Source organism: Platichthys flesus, chromosome 10 (genome assembly GCF_949316205.1).
Source record: "Platichthys flesus chromosome 10, fPlaFle2.1, whole genome shotgun sequence".
NCBI classification, from domain to species: domain Eukaryota; kingdom Metazoa; phylum Chordata; class Actinopteri; order Pleuronectiformes; family Pleuronectidae; genus Platichthys; species Platichthys flesus.
Window position 1 is genome coordinate 2,017,103 of NC_084954.1, and position 14,702 is coordinate 2,031,804.

At 44.7% G+C, this 14,702-nt stretch overlaps 2 protein-coding genes across 25 annotated transcripts in view; one reads left to right on the forward strand and one right to left on the reverse strand.

Annotated features, from left to right (window-relative positions):
* The first annotated feature begins 610 nt into the window (after positions 1-610).
* ckba (creatine kinase, brain a) lies at positions 611-4,430 on the forward strand. Its single transcript, XM_062397630.1, has 8 exons — positions 611-764; positions 1,086-1,287; positions 1,886-2,040; positions 2,118-2,250; positions 3,319-3,490; positions 3,578-3,701; positions 3,781-3,970; positions 4,067-4,430. Exons 2-8 carry the CDS (start codon positions 1,095-1,097, stop codon positions 4,243-4,245), a joined length of 1,146 nt encoding a protein of 381 aa, XP_062253614.1. The 5' UTR covers positions 611-764; positions 1,086-1,094; the 3' UTR covers positions 4,246-4,430.
* A 1,151-nt stretch (positions 4,431-5,581) lies between these two features.
* The window catches only part of mark3a (MAP/microtubule affinity-regulating kinase 3a), a 37,563-nt gene continuing 28,442 nt past the window's right edge, over positions 5,582-14,702 (reverse strand). For 4 of the 24 annotated variants that reach the window (XM_062396756.1, XM_062396748.1, XM_062396753.1 and 1 more), the window contains 4 exons: positions 12,981-13,253; positions 11,590-11,616; positions 6,819-6,863; positions 5,582-6,371 (listed from right to left, as the gene is read on the reverse strand). In XM_062396756.1, the coding sequence (XP_062252740.1) occupies positions 6,026-6,371; positions 6,819-6,863; positions 11,590-11,616; positions 12,981-13,253 (691 nt within the window). In that variant the 3' untranslated portion in view covers positions 5,582-6,025. Of the gene's footprint in view, positions 6,372-6,818; positions 6,864-8,555; positions 8,604-8,819; positions 8,900-11,589; positions 11,617-12,980; positions 13,254-14,702 lie in introns of all 24 variants that reach the window. The other 20 variants (XM_062396757.1, XM_062396754.1, XM_062396747.1 and 17 more) reach the window with 11 other exon arrangements.

A 14,702-nucleotide genomic window follows, 5' to 3' on the forward strand; every position in this document is an offset into this window, starting at 1 on the left:
CAATATTGCTCAACACGTGAAGCTGAAATAAATATAAAACTCAGATGTAATGAAAATAATAACGATTAAAGATTCAACATTTAAAAAGATTTGTTGTTGTTATGAGAGGGAAAGAAACTTAGTGCTGAGCGAACGATAAGCAGCAAAGTAATAAAACACTAGAATCTAAATACTGAGCAGAAGCATTATTGTTATTAACAATAACAATATTATTATTATCACTTAAGAAAGTATAGGATTGCAAGATAAGAGTAGGTCTAAGAAACCTTTACTTCAGTCTACACATTTGGGTCTTATAAATATAGATATATAGATATTTATTCATTTAAACCTTATTACCTTTGTCTGATATTTCCTCAGTAAATCGAGTGTTTTGACTGAAATAAACAGAATCAATGACTGAATCACTTCGTGGTTTTTATTTGTTCTATCTTCTTTGATTTGATTTGTCGTCACGTGATTTACAAACTGGTCCCAATCACCTGTGTTCTCCTGCTGCTTCAAGTCAAAATGGCTGAAAGACACAATCTTTAGTGCAGAATGCGAGTCGCAGTGTGATGGAGGAGCCAATGGAATGAATGGACCACAAATACCGACCAATGGGAGGAGAGCCCCGCGCCTATAAGAGGCGGAGGAGCCGCGGAGCCGAGCGCAGAGCTGCAGGACTGAGCTGCCGTTGAACCGTGACGCGCCTCGGCTGAAACATAGGGATCTTCGTCTCCACCCCTGGTAGCTGTAGTAATCCACAGATCCGTCGACAACAGGTAAGAGGAGATCCCAGAGGGTTTAATGTCTGCGATCAGATCCCCGCAGGTTTAGATGATGGAGTCGGGGGAAGGGGGGGGGGATGTGGCCTCAGGGAAATGTCCGCTCCTCTGCAGGAGCATCGATCAAACACTCGACGTTTACAATGTGCATTTCTGCAACACGTCACGTGCACGTTCGTCGGCAGCTGTTTGATCATGTTTGCATCGTTGTGACGTTTCTAAAAATAAATGTCTTTGTTGTCCCCTTTGTTCCGCCGCCTCCTCCATCCTCCATCATCCTCCTCCACCACCTCCTCCTCCTCCTCCTCCGCCCTGCAGGGAGCAGCCATGCCTTTCGGTAACACGCACAACCAGCTGAAGATGAAGTTCTCCTCGGAGCAGGAGTACCCGGATCTCAGCAAGCACAACAACCACATGGCCAAGATCCTCACCCCCGAGATGTACGAGAGTCTGAGGAGCAAGCAGACCCCCAGCGGGTTCACCCTGGATGACGTCATCCAGACTGGGATTGACAACCCAGGTAAAAAAAAAAAAAAAAAATCCCCAAGAGGCTTTTCGGCGCAGCAGCCATCTGGTGTGTGTGATAGTGTGTGATGGTGTGTTGGTGATGGTGTGTGTGATAGTGTGATGGATTGTGTGTGATGGTGTGTGTGTGTGATGGAGTGTGTGTAATGGCAGCTCTGGGCCTCCTATGAGCTGTGACCTTGTTGAAGGATAAAACCTTGGCGGCACCGCGGCGCCCATCCTCCGTCTCTAAAAGCATCGGTGCAGCTTTATGAAAATCACTGAAGCAGATTAGCGGCGTTGCGTAACGTGTGCACGTTAATCCACTGCTGCTCTCGGGCTTTATGGCGGCTTGTTGTGCTGCAGCGGGGGGGGGGGGGGGGGGGGGGGGATCATGTTTTAACCCCTTCAGAGGAGGCCGGTGGAGCAGGAGGCCTCAAGGTGACGACAGGCCTCCTGCTCCATCCGTCCCCCTCCTCTGGTTCTCCACCCGGCAGCTTCACCATACATGGCGTCGTTCACCCTCTGAGCAGTGAGCGTAGAGGCCTCCATCTTGAGGCCCTGCCGAGGCCCACCCGTCCCTCCTCCCTTGACCCTGTTGACCTTGTGTGCAGGTCATCCCTTCATCATGACCGTGGGCTGCGTGGCCGGCGACGAGGAGACGTACGAGGTCTTCAAGGAGCTGCTGGACCCCGTGATCGAGGACCGCCACGGAGGCTACAAGCCCTCCGACAAACACAAGACCGACCTGAACCCAGACAACCTGAAGGTAAGCAAGGCCCAAGCCGCCGACGCCCCCCCCCCCCCCCAGCGGTGAGCACCACCTCACTGTGTCGTCTCTTTCAGGGCGGAGATGACCTGGACTCCGACTACGTCCTGAGCTCCCGTGTGAGGACCGGACGCAGCGTGCGAGGCTTCTGTCTGCCGCCGCACTGCAGCCGAGGAGAGAGGCGTGCCGTGGAGACGCTCTCCATCGAAGGTAAAGGTCACGGCGGCTGACCCCTGGGGATTGACAGCTGAGGTCGTTCGGGACTGAAACGTGTCTCACGCACACACGAGGCTCCAGCTGAATCATTCTGTTACGTAAACATAAGAATCTGAGGCAGTGATGCACAGGCAGCTCATTCCTGTGGTGGTGGGCACCCTCTAGTGGCAGCAGGTGGAAGAGCACATTACTGCACTGCACACAAATTTAAATGAGGCTCAGAAAAACAGATGCTGCAACTAAACTCTAATTAATGAATCCTCAGAATCTATTGAACAGGAACATGTTCAAGGTATTAGATGAGAAATAGGAATATAAATATACGTATGTGTTACCAAGAGCTGAATAAGACATAAAACCAAAACATTAAATACCAGACAATTTACAAAATGCAAACATTTATATATTTGCAGGCTGCAGCTCAATCAATAAATCAGTTTTCTTTTTCAAATTGGAGACAGAAAGGACTTGACTCTGGTTTTGCGTCTCTCTCATTAAAGTAGGATAATATGCAGAATATTGGAAACAAGGGTGACAACACAGGTAAACGTATAAACTATGATGACACATGGAAGTGTAGACACCATGAGTGTATAAAAGTCACCGGTTCTATTTTTACAGTGAAATGAAATGTACAATATACTTTTACATATATTTTACAGTGTACATCTTGACAAATCATACAAATGTAAACTCAGTGAAAACTTTGAATGTTTGATTTATACAGTTTTCTTTATAGTTTCCATTTTAATCTTTTTTTGAAGCCAAAGTCTTTTTGGTCGATTTGTCTGATTCTTAATTTTTAGCTTTCACTTCTTCAGCTCTTGGTTTTTGATGTAAATGTTCAGTTTAGTGACATCTAGTGGTGAAGTGTCGTGTTGCAGCTCAACACCCCTCTCCTTCCAGACATATTCCAAAGTATTAAAATATAAACGTCCTTTTCTAGGGTAAAGAAAATAACTTGGATAAAACACAAGTATTATTTTGTATTTAATTTCTGCCAGTAGAACCTCTCACCAAAATAAAAGCATTGTTTTCAACGTGTCCCTCTGGTGTGTGCAGCTCTGGCCTCCCTGAGCGGAGACCTGAACGGGAAGTACTACGCCCTGAAGAACATGACCGACGCCGAGCAGCAGCAGCTCATCGACGACCACTTCCTGTTCGACAAGCCCGTGTCTCCCCTGCTGCTGGCCTCCGGGATGGGCCGGGACTGGCCCGACGCCAGGGGCATCTGGTGAGGCCTCGTCTGTCCCCCAGCTCTTTATTGATTAACGTCTCTGTCTGTCTGGACCGAGGCTGAACTCCTCCCGTTTGTCTCCAGGCACAACGACACCAAGACCTTCCTGGTGTGGGTGAACGAGGAGGACCACCTGCGTGTGATCTCCATGCAGAAAGGAGGCAACATGAAGGAGGTGTTCAACCGCTTCTGCACCGGACTCACCAAGGTCGGCAGGACACCATCAGCTCCATCAGCGTCTGTGACCTCAGCCGGATTCTGTCTAACGTCTCATTCTGCTGTTGTAGATCGAGGGCCTGTTCAAGGACAGGGGCCACGCCTTCATGTGGAACGAGCACCTGGGCTACGTCCTCACCTGCCCGTCCAACCTGGGCACCGGGCTGCGTGCCGGCGTGCACGTGAAGCTGCCCAACATGAGCAAGCACGCCAAGTTCGAGGATGTTCTCAAGAGGCTGAGGCTCCAGAAGCGTGGAACCGGTACGAGAAGCTGAACCTTCTCTTTGAGGCCAGAGGTCAAATCCTCCTGATCCACTCGGGGCTTTGAGTTGATGTTTCTATTCGTCTCTTCTTCAGGTGGCGTGGACACGGCTGCCGTGGGCGGCGTGTTCGACATCTCCAACGCCGACCGACTGGGCTTCTCCGAGGTGGAGCTGGTGCAGGGCGTGGTGGACGGAGTCAGGCTGCTGGTCGAGATGGAGAAGAAGCTGGAGAAGGGTCAGTCCATCGACGACCTGATCCCAGAGCAGAAGTGAATCCGTCCTGACGCCCGACCACCATCACTCTCCTCCTCCATCATCCCTCGCTCCCCTGTCTGAATGAATGTTTGACTCTGTATCACACGGTTGGATTTGTTTGTGTATTTAAAATGAAACGGTTCCTGTTCGGTGAGGATGGATCTGAAAAGAAATAAAACAACTTCTGGTTGAAGTTTGATCCCCGGAGAGTTTCATGTGTTTTCTCAGCATCACATCACTGACGCGTCCTCGTTTCTGTTTCAAAGACGTAAGATAAAGTTTTGAGAAGTTTCAAAGTCTAAAGTCTGTGGTAAAGGGAGAAAACACTAAAGCTCCTGAAACACCTTGTTACTGATGCAACATGTTAATCCCTCACTGGATTTGATTCACTCTTTACTGCTCGAGTTTAAATATGAATTCTGCTAAACACTCTTCACTGAGCTCATATTTTGTTTGAAGTTGTAACTTCCTGTCGTGTGTTTGGACTATAATGGTCGGGCATAAGAATAAATAAAGGGAAGTTTTCCCCACTTTGCATTTATGGAAGATGACATGTCCATATATACATATTAGGTTTCTTTTTAAATTGCCTAAAGAATACATTTCAGAAAATTGACATGTAATATTAGTGTAGATAAATTTATTTTCCTTAAATTTAATATTTACCAACGTTGGTGTTTTTCTACAAAATGCTTTGAGTAATTGATGAAATTTCAAATTCAGGAAATTCTCTTCATAAAGATACACGGAAACAACCTCGGCTCACAGCCGTCAACTTTTTTTCTAAGATGCTAAATCTAATAACTGCCTCTGTTTCTCAAAATGCCCCCAAACTAAATATTGGAGCTAAAATCAGCTTCTATCTTTGACTTTAAACTGATAAACACTGGTCTTGTTTCATGAATTTGAATTGACATTTTCAGGCTTCAGTTAAATGCTGGTTTGTATTTCCTGTTCTAAACACTCAACAAGTTTTCACGTCTCAATAAATTAGTATTTTCATCTGCAGTCACTTTCATAGATTTTTTGGCACAAGAGACACAGAGTGAAAACACATCAACACAGAGAATATATATAATATTTTTAATAATGAACAGGCCTATACTCATCAAAGGCTTATAACTTTAATCTGTCATTACTTTTATTTACATGAAACAACTAAACGTTCAGTTTGTCACTTTTCCTTTAAACATCGAACACATTTAAATATCAGAATCGAGCTTCATCTGAACTGCGTCCGGGACACAAGAGATCGTGAGACGTGTAAGTGGACAGACACTTTAATTGAGACATGAGTGAACCTTAACCATGTGGGCGTTTACACGGACTCTTCCCCCCCACCCACCCACCCACCCCACCTCTTCCTCCTCCGAGATACAAAAGAAAGAAAACGAACGGGAACAGAATGAGTGTTGCAGTGAAGCCGTCTCGAGAAAGCAAGATACATTATTTACACTGAAAACAAAATGCTACGTAAATTGTTTATCTTTTTCCGGGAGAGAGAGAAAGAAAAAAAGATTAAATAAATAAGACTAGAAATGCTTTTTTTGTCCACATTCACAGCATGACAAATCATATCCAACTCGTTAATGTCGACCCCGTGTGGCCACAACTGACGCAGAGATTAGTAGGTAATTCAGTGATTATTGCCAAAAGCCTTAAACTATACATTATCATAGTCAATACATACTCTGTATTTTGTTTTTAAAAAAGGAGACATTTGGAAACTGCTACTTGGATGATTGTACAGCTTAAATACTTCTAGATATATATATGTATACTTTTAAACCCCTTTTGTTCATAGCTTTAACTCGTTGGCAACTTTGGAAGCAATGTTTTTGAAAGCGATGGATGATCCGGATATCCGCTTGAACCTGACGCCGTTGAGCGAGAGACGGGGCAGCTTGCAAACCTCCATCTCCCACTGGACCAGGTTCTCGGCCCGCCCGTCCCCGTGGACGCAAAGAAGCAGGAAGCTCTCCTGCTGCTCGTAGTCGCAGTTGTTGGCGTCGAGCACCTTGCGAATCTCCCGCATGATGTCGCAAGGCTCCATGGAGCTGGTGGTCCTCATACTCCAAGTGAATCGGAGGGAGCGAGGCTTACTGTCTTTATTTTCCCCTTTTTGATCCCCAGGTACATGGCGACTGTCGGGGGGGAGAGACCAGAGAGAGAGAGAGAGAGAGAGAGAGAGAGAGAGAGAGAGAGGGGTTGGTTGTTCAGGTCGTTACAACACTGTGTGGAGGATGAATGGAAGGGTTTGTGGGGAAGGGGGTGGGGGAGGAGGAGGAGGAGGAGCATTCTGCAGACTGACAGGAGCAGGGACATGCCATGCTAACGGAGCAGCTCTCAGGTACAGGGCCATGCAAATCATTTCAAAATAAGACGCCAGGCAAAGACAGAAGCTCAAAACACAACACAACTTCCAAATCATCAAACAGCGCAGGAGGAACAAAGCAGGTGGTGGGGGGGGGGGGGGTTCCTACGCAAAGGAGGGAGGAGGCAGGGGGGGTCACAACTGCAGACAAGGACAAGCTGAAGCCTTAAAGGTGGACGGACATGTCGGGGGGGGGGGGGGGGGGGGGTAACCTCACCTTGAGCCCTCAAGTCTCCCGTTTCTCTCAAACTCGGTTGAGACTCTGAGGTGCATGAGAAGATCAGACGAGGGAGGAGAGGAAAAAAAGAAGAACAACAAAAAAAAGAGGTGGATTGTGAACGACAAATCATTTCAGATCAACTTCAAGAGAATATTTAATTTAAAAAAAAGAGAGAGAGAGAATATGTGACGTGTGGTGAGGAGGAGAGTTGAGACGACGACGAGCCACCACCGCAGAACAAAACCAAACAGGAGCAGAGAACACACACACACATGGAAGGTTTGGCTTCCATTGAGATCGGTGAGGAGTCATGGGACAGAAAAATAAGCAGTGACAGTGAAGTGAACCCGAACTGAAACCACAGCAGACGAGAGGAGGAGCAGCCGCTGAGCCACAGAGCTTCACAAACAGAACAGGAGCTGGTTCACCGGACCGAGGTCGGAATTTAAAACCTCCCGAGAAATTAAAGTTATGTTTTATATCACAATACGGCAAAAGTAAGTAAAATCAATCACGACCTTGGAAACTGAATTTTGACGACATCTTAAAACGAAATCCGTCAACGAGAGGAAGCAAAAAGATAAAACGTCTGAGGGAAAAAACAAAACCTTACATTTTATAATTTAATATAAAAATGGGTAAATATGATTTTATCTTCATTAAACTGTGATCAGTTATTTTGTGACTTTATGTTCACGTCTGATTGTAAATGTTTCTCATGCGTTCAATTCAACACGTGAACAGAAACTCAACGTGAATTCTGTGTCTATATAAAAACTACAATCACAATATTTAGATAAATGCTGAGTTCAGATCCTTGTCGCGTGATTTCAAATATTCTTCTGCATCATGGATGATTTACAGAATCTGTAATAAGTAATAAATAATAACCAGAAGAACAGCAACTGTTGGATTCTTCTGGTGACAAACTCCAGATGTTTCCTCATTTAAAAACAACTTCAAGAGGAACAAGAGGAAGAATAAACAGTTCCTCTCCAGATCTGAAGGACCCATGGATTATTTCTTATCGGCTCAGAGACAGAAACAAACTTCCTGCTCAGTCTGAAGTTCCACTGATGAGACCAGAGCCACAGGAAACCGCTGACATGGCAGAATTAGAAGATAAACTTCTATAATTGTCTTATCTGTGTTGTTTACAAATGGTAAAATGTAGGAAGTGTTTTATTAAATATTGAACTGACTTCGATGTGATAGAAAACTAAATTTTCTGGTAAAATGTAGAATTTATATCAAAATCCAGATAAAGAAAATAATCTATATTTCTCCAGATCACTCTCTCTCAGTGACTGTTGCTGGAAAAGACTAATTTCTCTAACGAGAGTAAGAGCAGCAGAATAACTGATCTGATCAGTTGCTCATTCTTCACGCAGACTTTTAGAACTACACACCCTAACACGAGTAACTTAACTTCAAGGAAAATGAGAACTAAGTTCCTTTGCTCCTCTGACGAGACGGAAAACAGAAAAACAGGACGGGTGGAGGAGGAAGTGACTCCGAGCTCCCGACAGCTCGAGTGACTCGACAAACAAGAGTGAACAGACAGGACTGACAGCAGATCCTGGGTCAGAGAGGCTGTGAAAAATCACAAGACCGAGGAGGAAGAGGAGGAGGAGGAGGTGAGGGAGGAAGGGTGACAGGGAGGGGGGGTGAGTCCCTCCACGTAACCGACACTTTCATCTCAGGAGAAGTTGAGGGATTGAAACAGCCCCTTACTCTAGATCTTCATCTTCCTACAACTCTCTATATCTTCCGCTCCTGAATCTGAAAGAAAAAACGTGAATCTGAGGAGACGGCGAATTTCTCAATGGACACATGACAAGAAAAAGAAAAGAAGGAAAGAAAGAAAGGAAGAGGGAAAGAATATCTAAATGTATGACATGACGACAGGCGAAAAATAAAGGAAGGAAAGACCATGGAAGGATGACAAGAAGGAAGGAAGGAAGGAGAGGCTGATCAGAGGCCGGAGGACAGACTTACTAAGGGTCTTTCCTCCCTGGGTAGAAGGGACGGCCGGCCCTGTTTTGGCCATCTGCCGTTTGGCCGGGTCAATACTGACCCTAGTCAGAGAGGAAGAGCAGCAAGAGGTCAAGGTTAAAGGACACAGGAAGGTTAGGAAGACAAGAACACACAAACTGTGAGGAGAGGAGTGGAGGAGTGGAGGAGGAGGAGGAGACTGGACCTACAACGTCCTGAAGAGGAGGAAATGATTTCAACTCTTTGGTCCCAAAACGTGATGAGAGGCTTTTTAACAGAAACGCATGAAACTGACAAAATGTAAACATGATATCAGACAAGTCAAAAATCAATGTGAGCACAATAAACAATATTCTGTTAAATAACTGAACAGGAGTGTGAAGATGAATATGAAGTTTTATGGTTAGTTCAAAGTTGATCTGAGGATGTGCTAGATAAAAAAAAGTAAGGGAGTCAATTACAATTAATTCTGAGGGAAACGAATAATCAATTATCAAAATAGCTGCTTATTTTTAACTTTATCAAACATCAGTTCCTTAAATCAATTAACTTTATTCTATTTAACTTTTCATGCATTAATTTTATTTGTGTAAACTAAATATTTGTGAGATTTTAATCATTTATGAATATAATCCAGAAAAAAGTATTCAGATAAATTAATAAACAATCAAAATGACCTGAGCAGCATTTATAGAAAAATGTAGTTTATAAGTTAGGAGTTTCATTAATAAAGGAGTCAAATAGTAATAAAGAAATTGAACTTTTAATTTATGTTATATAAAAAAAAAAACAGATTTTGCTTTATTAACCAACTGACTGAAGATTAAAGTAAAACCATAAAGCGCCATATTTCTGTTCTAATTATTTAAATCACATGATTGTTTATTGACTCAGTTGAATTGTTGACTTGAGTGAAAACCTTTCCCCCGACACTCTGTCAGTGTCAGTTCTTAAGCACGAAACCAAAGTGAGGTGATAAAGAGTGAGAGATGAGAGGATGAGAGGATGAGAGGACGACAGGTGACACCAGAGCTGATAAAGACACGGGGGATTTACAAATCAACCACCGGGGGGCGCTGCTGAGCCTGGATCCGGCTCCTCCACTGCTCTGAGGCCACAGCTGACACTGTTTGATCACATCCCTCTAATGAATGGATCTGTGCTCAGGGATCTACTCAGTGTCCTGGTTTCACACCGTGAACCAGAGGAGAGTTGATCTGAAGCCGACTGCGTCACGAAACCACAACAAACCACAAGATGGGAGGTCTCCTGGAGGAAGGAGGAGCTCAGGTCGACTCTGGACTGATAATAATGTTCCTCATTATTCACGGGTTAAGAACTGATAAATAACCGGATGGAGTCGAGATGACGTGAAGCTGCGACGCTTCTCAACGAGTGAAACTGAAGTTCTTCTTCAAGAGGCCCAAACTTTCCAAAACACAACGAGAACTAAACGGGACAAACGCATCAAGCGTTCGATTCTGATATGAAACTTAAATGACTAAAGGTGTTAAATAAACGCACAATAAAGCAAAACAAACATTTAAAACTAACTAACTTCTACACAAACACAACAAACTGTATTTTTAGATATCTCCTCATGGCCTGAACCTTTCACCGCCTCACCGTGTGAATCAGGAGAAGTTTGCTCCTGATTCCACGGCCATGAGAAATCACTCTAAATAATAATCTGCTTCCTGGTGAATAATGAAGCTCCGCCCACATTGTGCAGCCTGAACAGGAGAGAGTTCGGGGGGGCGGTCACTGCGGTGAGAACACGAGCCAGGCTGTCAATGCCATGCATGCACGGTGCGGATTGATTAGTGGCAAAAGCTGCTTGTTGGTGCTGCTGCTGGTTAATCGACTGGTTGATGGAGGAGTCCCAGTCAGCCTGCGCCCATCAGACCAGCTCCAGTGGGAACGTTTACACACACACACACCAGTTCCAACCAGATTAATGCACAATAATAATACTAATAAACATTTCCATCGGCTCAGATCTCTTATTGTTTGAGTTACATCTGAAAGAATAGTTTGATTTGCTTATATTGCTGTTAAGAGTCTGTGCAGTAAAAACAAATCTGCAGCTTAGCTTAGCACAAAGACTAGAAACGGAGGGGGGAGTTAGCCTGGCCCTGTCCAAACACTAAGAATTCACTGTACTAGAAGCTAAAGGTGCCTGATGTCCATATTTTACCACATCCAGGACATTTGATCTTAATTAACGCTCAACAAGAGGAAGTGGAGACGGTTCCTTCATCTTAATTTAAAGTCTACATGTCAGATTAACTCTAAAATGAAGTCCAGATGCAGAAATATGAATATTCCTGATAAACAAGTTGAGATGTTTACTGTTTGTTGTTGTTGGTAGATTTCTTCCCCTCCGGACAGAGCCAGGCTGCTTCTCCACTTTTCATGGTTTTGTTATTTAGCTTCATTTTTACTGCAGTAGACCTGATCAGAATCAATGTTTAAATCCAGGAATCAAAAGTAAAGTATTTACCCGGATGTCAAACTGACCCTTTCAGAATAAAACTCACCCTGTGATCGGATAAGATGATAATTTGTAATTCCTGGGTAAGAAAAACCGTGTCAGAAATCCGGTGCCATTAATCTGATGAAAACCTGTTTGAGTAAACGCACCCAGAGAGTTTGTGTCTCCAGCTAAGCGTTGTGTTAGTTCAGCCCCACACGTCTGTTGAGGTTCACAGGAAGTCGTGTTTTTTGTCGTTATTTTTTTGTCACACAGCGAAAGGCAGTGCAGGGGTCCTACCTTTTGGTAAACCTGAATGACATGTTTCTACAACAGAACCAGACAAAGACACAGTGAGAATGGTGAAGGACACGTGAGAGGAGGAGGGAGGGAGGGAGGGAGGGAGGAGGGGAGGGGGGGCATGAGGAATCTGAATGAGTGAACAAAAATGGGCTGATTGGAATCATCAACAGTGAGAAGGAAGATTGACTTTGTTTTTGTTTGTTTTCATTGGTAATCAAATGATTTCAATTCCTCATTTTAGGTCAGTCATTGCAGGAGGGACGTCTCTGGCCTGGCTGCCGCTCGAAGAGGCTTTACACAATAAATGTACGTTTATTTTTCTAACACAAATTAACTGAACAATCCAGTGTGTGACAACAGTTACAGACACCAAATCTGGAATCAGAGGGAACCTGAACCTCTGATGCTTTGGTTTATTTGGTCTAAACCCAAAAGAAAACCGATGCTTTTCAGATCTGACTCATGTTCACAAGGTTTTATTTGACAAACCCAGGAGGAGTAAATTCAAAAGTTTAACACAACCTGGATGTGAGAGGTGACTCACCAGTGACTCAGCCTGCAGAGTTTATCTACTTTCTCATGAAGAGCTCAAAATAAAACTCATTCTCTCGAGTCATCATAGAAGCACAATATACATCTTATTGTGCGGTTTGTAGGTTTCACACCCGACACGCCTCTGACTCGGTTCCCAGCAGATCTCAACATCCGCCCAACCGAACAGAGGCCGAGACGTCTCACACAGGCACGTCCGGGGAAAACACAAACACAAGGGTACACAACGGAAACACAATCACAAGCCGTTCACGACTCTGCTCCTGTCGTAGTGAACCTCCACCAGCGCTCACTTGTGTTGTGGTTGTGTTTCCGTCGTGTGGCTCAGCCTGTGTCGTACAGAAGTCTGGTCGTGTGGTCGCATTTATAAACTTGTTCCTTTTTTTGTATGTGATCAAACAGTGTGAACCTGAACATCACTCTCTACTGGGATTTAGACCAAAGAAATCAAACTTCTTATGACTCGATATCAGAGGTCGTGGGTTCGGTTCTCTGTGGCAGGCAGCCAGGCAGTGACAGACCAACAACTCAGACTGAAGAATAAATCACCAGGTACAGGACAGTGAAGTTTCCCCAAAGCATGTAATGAATCATCCTGACTGCACAAGGCAAAGTGATTGGTTTGTAAAGTGGAACAGAGTCACAGGAGATCAAACTGAGCAGAGCAGGAGTCTCTCTGCTTCTGGTTCAGTCCTGACGACCACTCGACGTTTAACATCGTTTAAAAAGTTCATTAAATTATTTTTAGAACAAATTTAAGATTAAAACTGAACAGAAAAAAGAGCTAAAGCCCAAAGAGTGGGTGTTTCCTGGGGTGAGGTGTTCCCCTCGCTTACCTGCGGGTGAGTTTGGAGGTGAGCTTGGAGAACAGGTTGCTGGTTCCACGGCTGCGGGTCTGGGAGAGGGGCGTGGCATCGTGGGAGAGGGTGGGCGAGGCCGGCGGCCCGTTGTACGTGGCCGTGCGGCGGTCTCTCAGCTGGCCGCCGTGGAAGGTGCTGCGGCTGGCGGTGCCGCGGGGGAAGCGGAGCCGGTCGGGCGTGGTGGCGTTGGTGATGCTGTGGGTCGACGCCACCGGGTTCCTCTGCCCGCCGGGCGACACCGCCACGCTGCTGAGGTGGACGGAGGAGGGGGAGGAGTTTAGAGGCGGACGGGACAGGTCTTCCACTGCAGACGTGTACTTCAATGTGCCTGAACTTAGACAAGTTCATTACATTTGTCTGCTTCATCTTTTATTCATAAATAAATAAAGTCTTCTAATTCCGTTTGTGCAGGAACACAAGTATCGTGCTGCAATGGAATTAATAACCCTCTAACTCTTTGCACCACTTTTCCCTCTTTCAAGTTTCAACAGTTTGTTATTCGTACATGGAATCTTCTAATATCGACCATGAGTTACAGAGAAATGAATCTGGCATGTTAGATGTGAACAGGGCAGGAAATTAAATCACATTTAAAACTTTCAGCAGCTGATGGATTGAGACAACTTGTTTAATCCTTCAGATTCAGAGCCTGATAAATAAGTCAGATTACGTTTTTTTATTTTATTAATAAACATAAAACGTTTCAGTCTTGAGACCCTTTGTTTCAAGAAGCTTCTTTTCCTCTCACTCACACTTACTCTCTTTATATTTTTCACTTAACTTGTTTTAGGAAGTCAAACAACACTTGATTTTATTTTAAAACTTCAATAGAGGCGATAAGAAAATGTCTTCCTATCATCCTGTTGTAGATTCTAGCGCCACCTGGTGTTTGTTCTGTGTGAACAAAGCTCTTAGATCAGGTTTGATCTGCTGCTGCAGAGGTGGAGCAGAACCTACGAGGGATCAAAGTTAGACCGACTCTGACTGTGAGAGAGGATTGGAGTCAATTCACCAGCCGGACAGGATGCTGTTAATTTCTCGCCCTGGACATCAAGCTCTTCAGAATGATAAGAGTGACTTTGTGTCCCTGATCCCGGGCTGAGGGAGCCGGGACAGCAGGAGGAGCAGGAGGAGCAGGAGGAGCAGGAGGAGCTCAGCCGTCGGGCTCGTGAGACGAACAGGTGAGGGACCCGGGGTCGGAGGAGAAGATCAGGGTCAAAGTTCACAGCAGAGGATGGAGGAGAGATCGGGGGGGCGGAGCTGTGACAGTTGGTTATTGTGAATGTCTGCAGGTCGGTCGCTTCATGGAGGGATGACGGAAAAATATTATCACACTCAAACGCCTCGTCTGTCGGAGCGAGGCGGCGCGACGTCAGAGTGTGGATGGATATTTTTCTAATATTTTGATTCCACTCGTTAGAGTCTGAAGAAAACCGCAAGTAAAACTTCAATCTATGACAATCTGCATGGGAATCTAAATATTAAAGAGTTTTTCTGTTCACTATAAATAAAAATGGATAATACAACTTCCCTATTAACTTTCATTCTACAGGGCCTACATGATTCTTGTGTTACTGTTTGAAATGTTAAGATCATTGTTAACTTAGTGTCCTTACGTCTTTATTCCACTCGTCACATATCTACAGTTAACTCATGTTGTAGAGTTCAACCTACTCTTCTCTGCTCAACACGCATTTC

Excerpts from the sequence above, each read along its gene's own strand:
- ckba (XM_062397630.1), top strand. The coding sequence starts at position 1,095 with ATGCCTTTCGGTAACACGCACAACCAGCTGAAGATGAAGTTCTCCTCG. Across the intron at positions 2,041-2,117 it reads TGAACCCAGACAACCTGAAG|GGCGGAGATGACCTGGACTC; the intron begins GTAAGCAAGGCC and ends CGTCTCTTTCAG. Across the intron at positions 3,491-3,577 it reads CCCGACGCCAGGGGCATCTG|GCACAACGACACCAAGACCT; the intron begins GTGAGGCCTCGT and ends GTTTGTCTCCAG.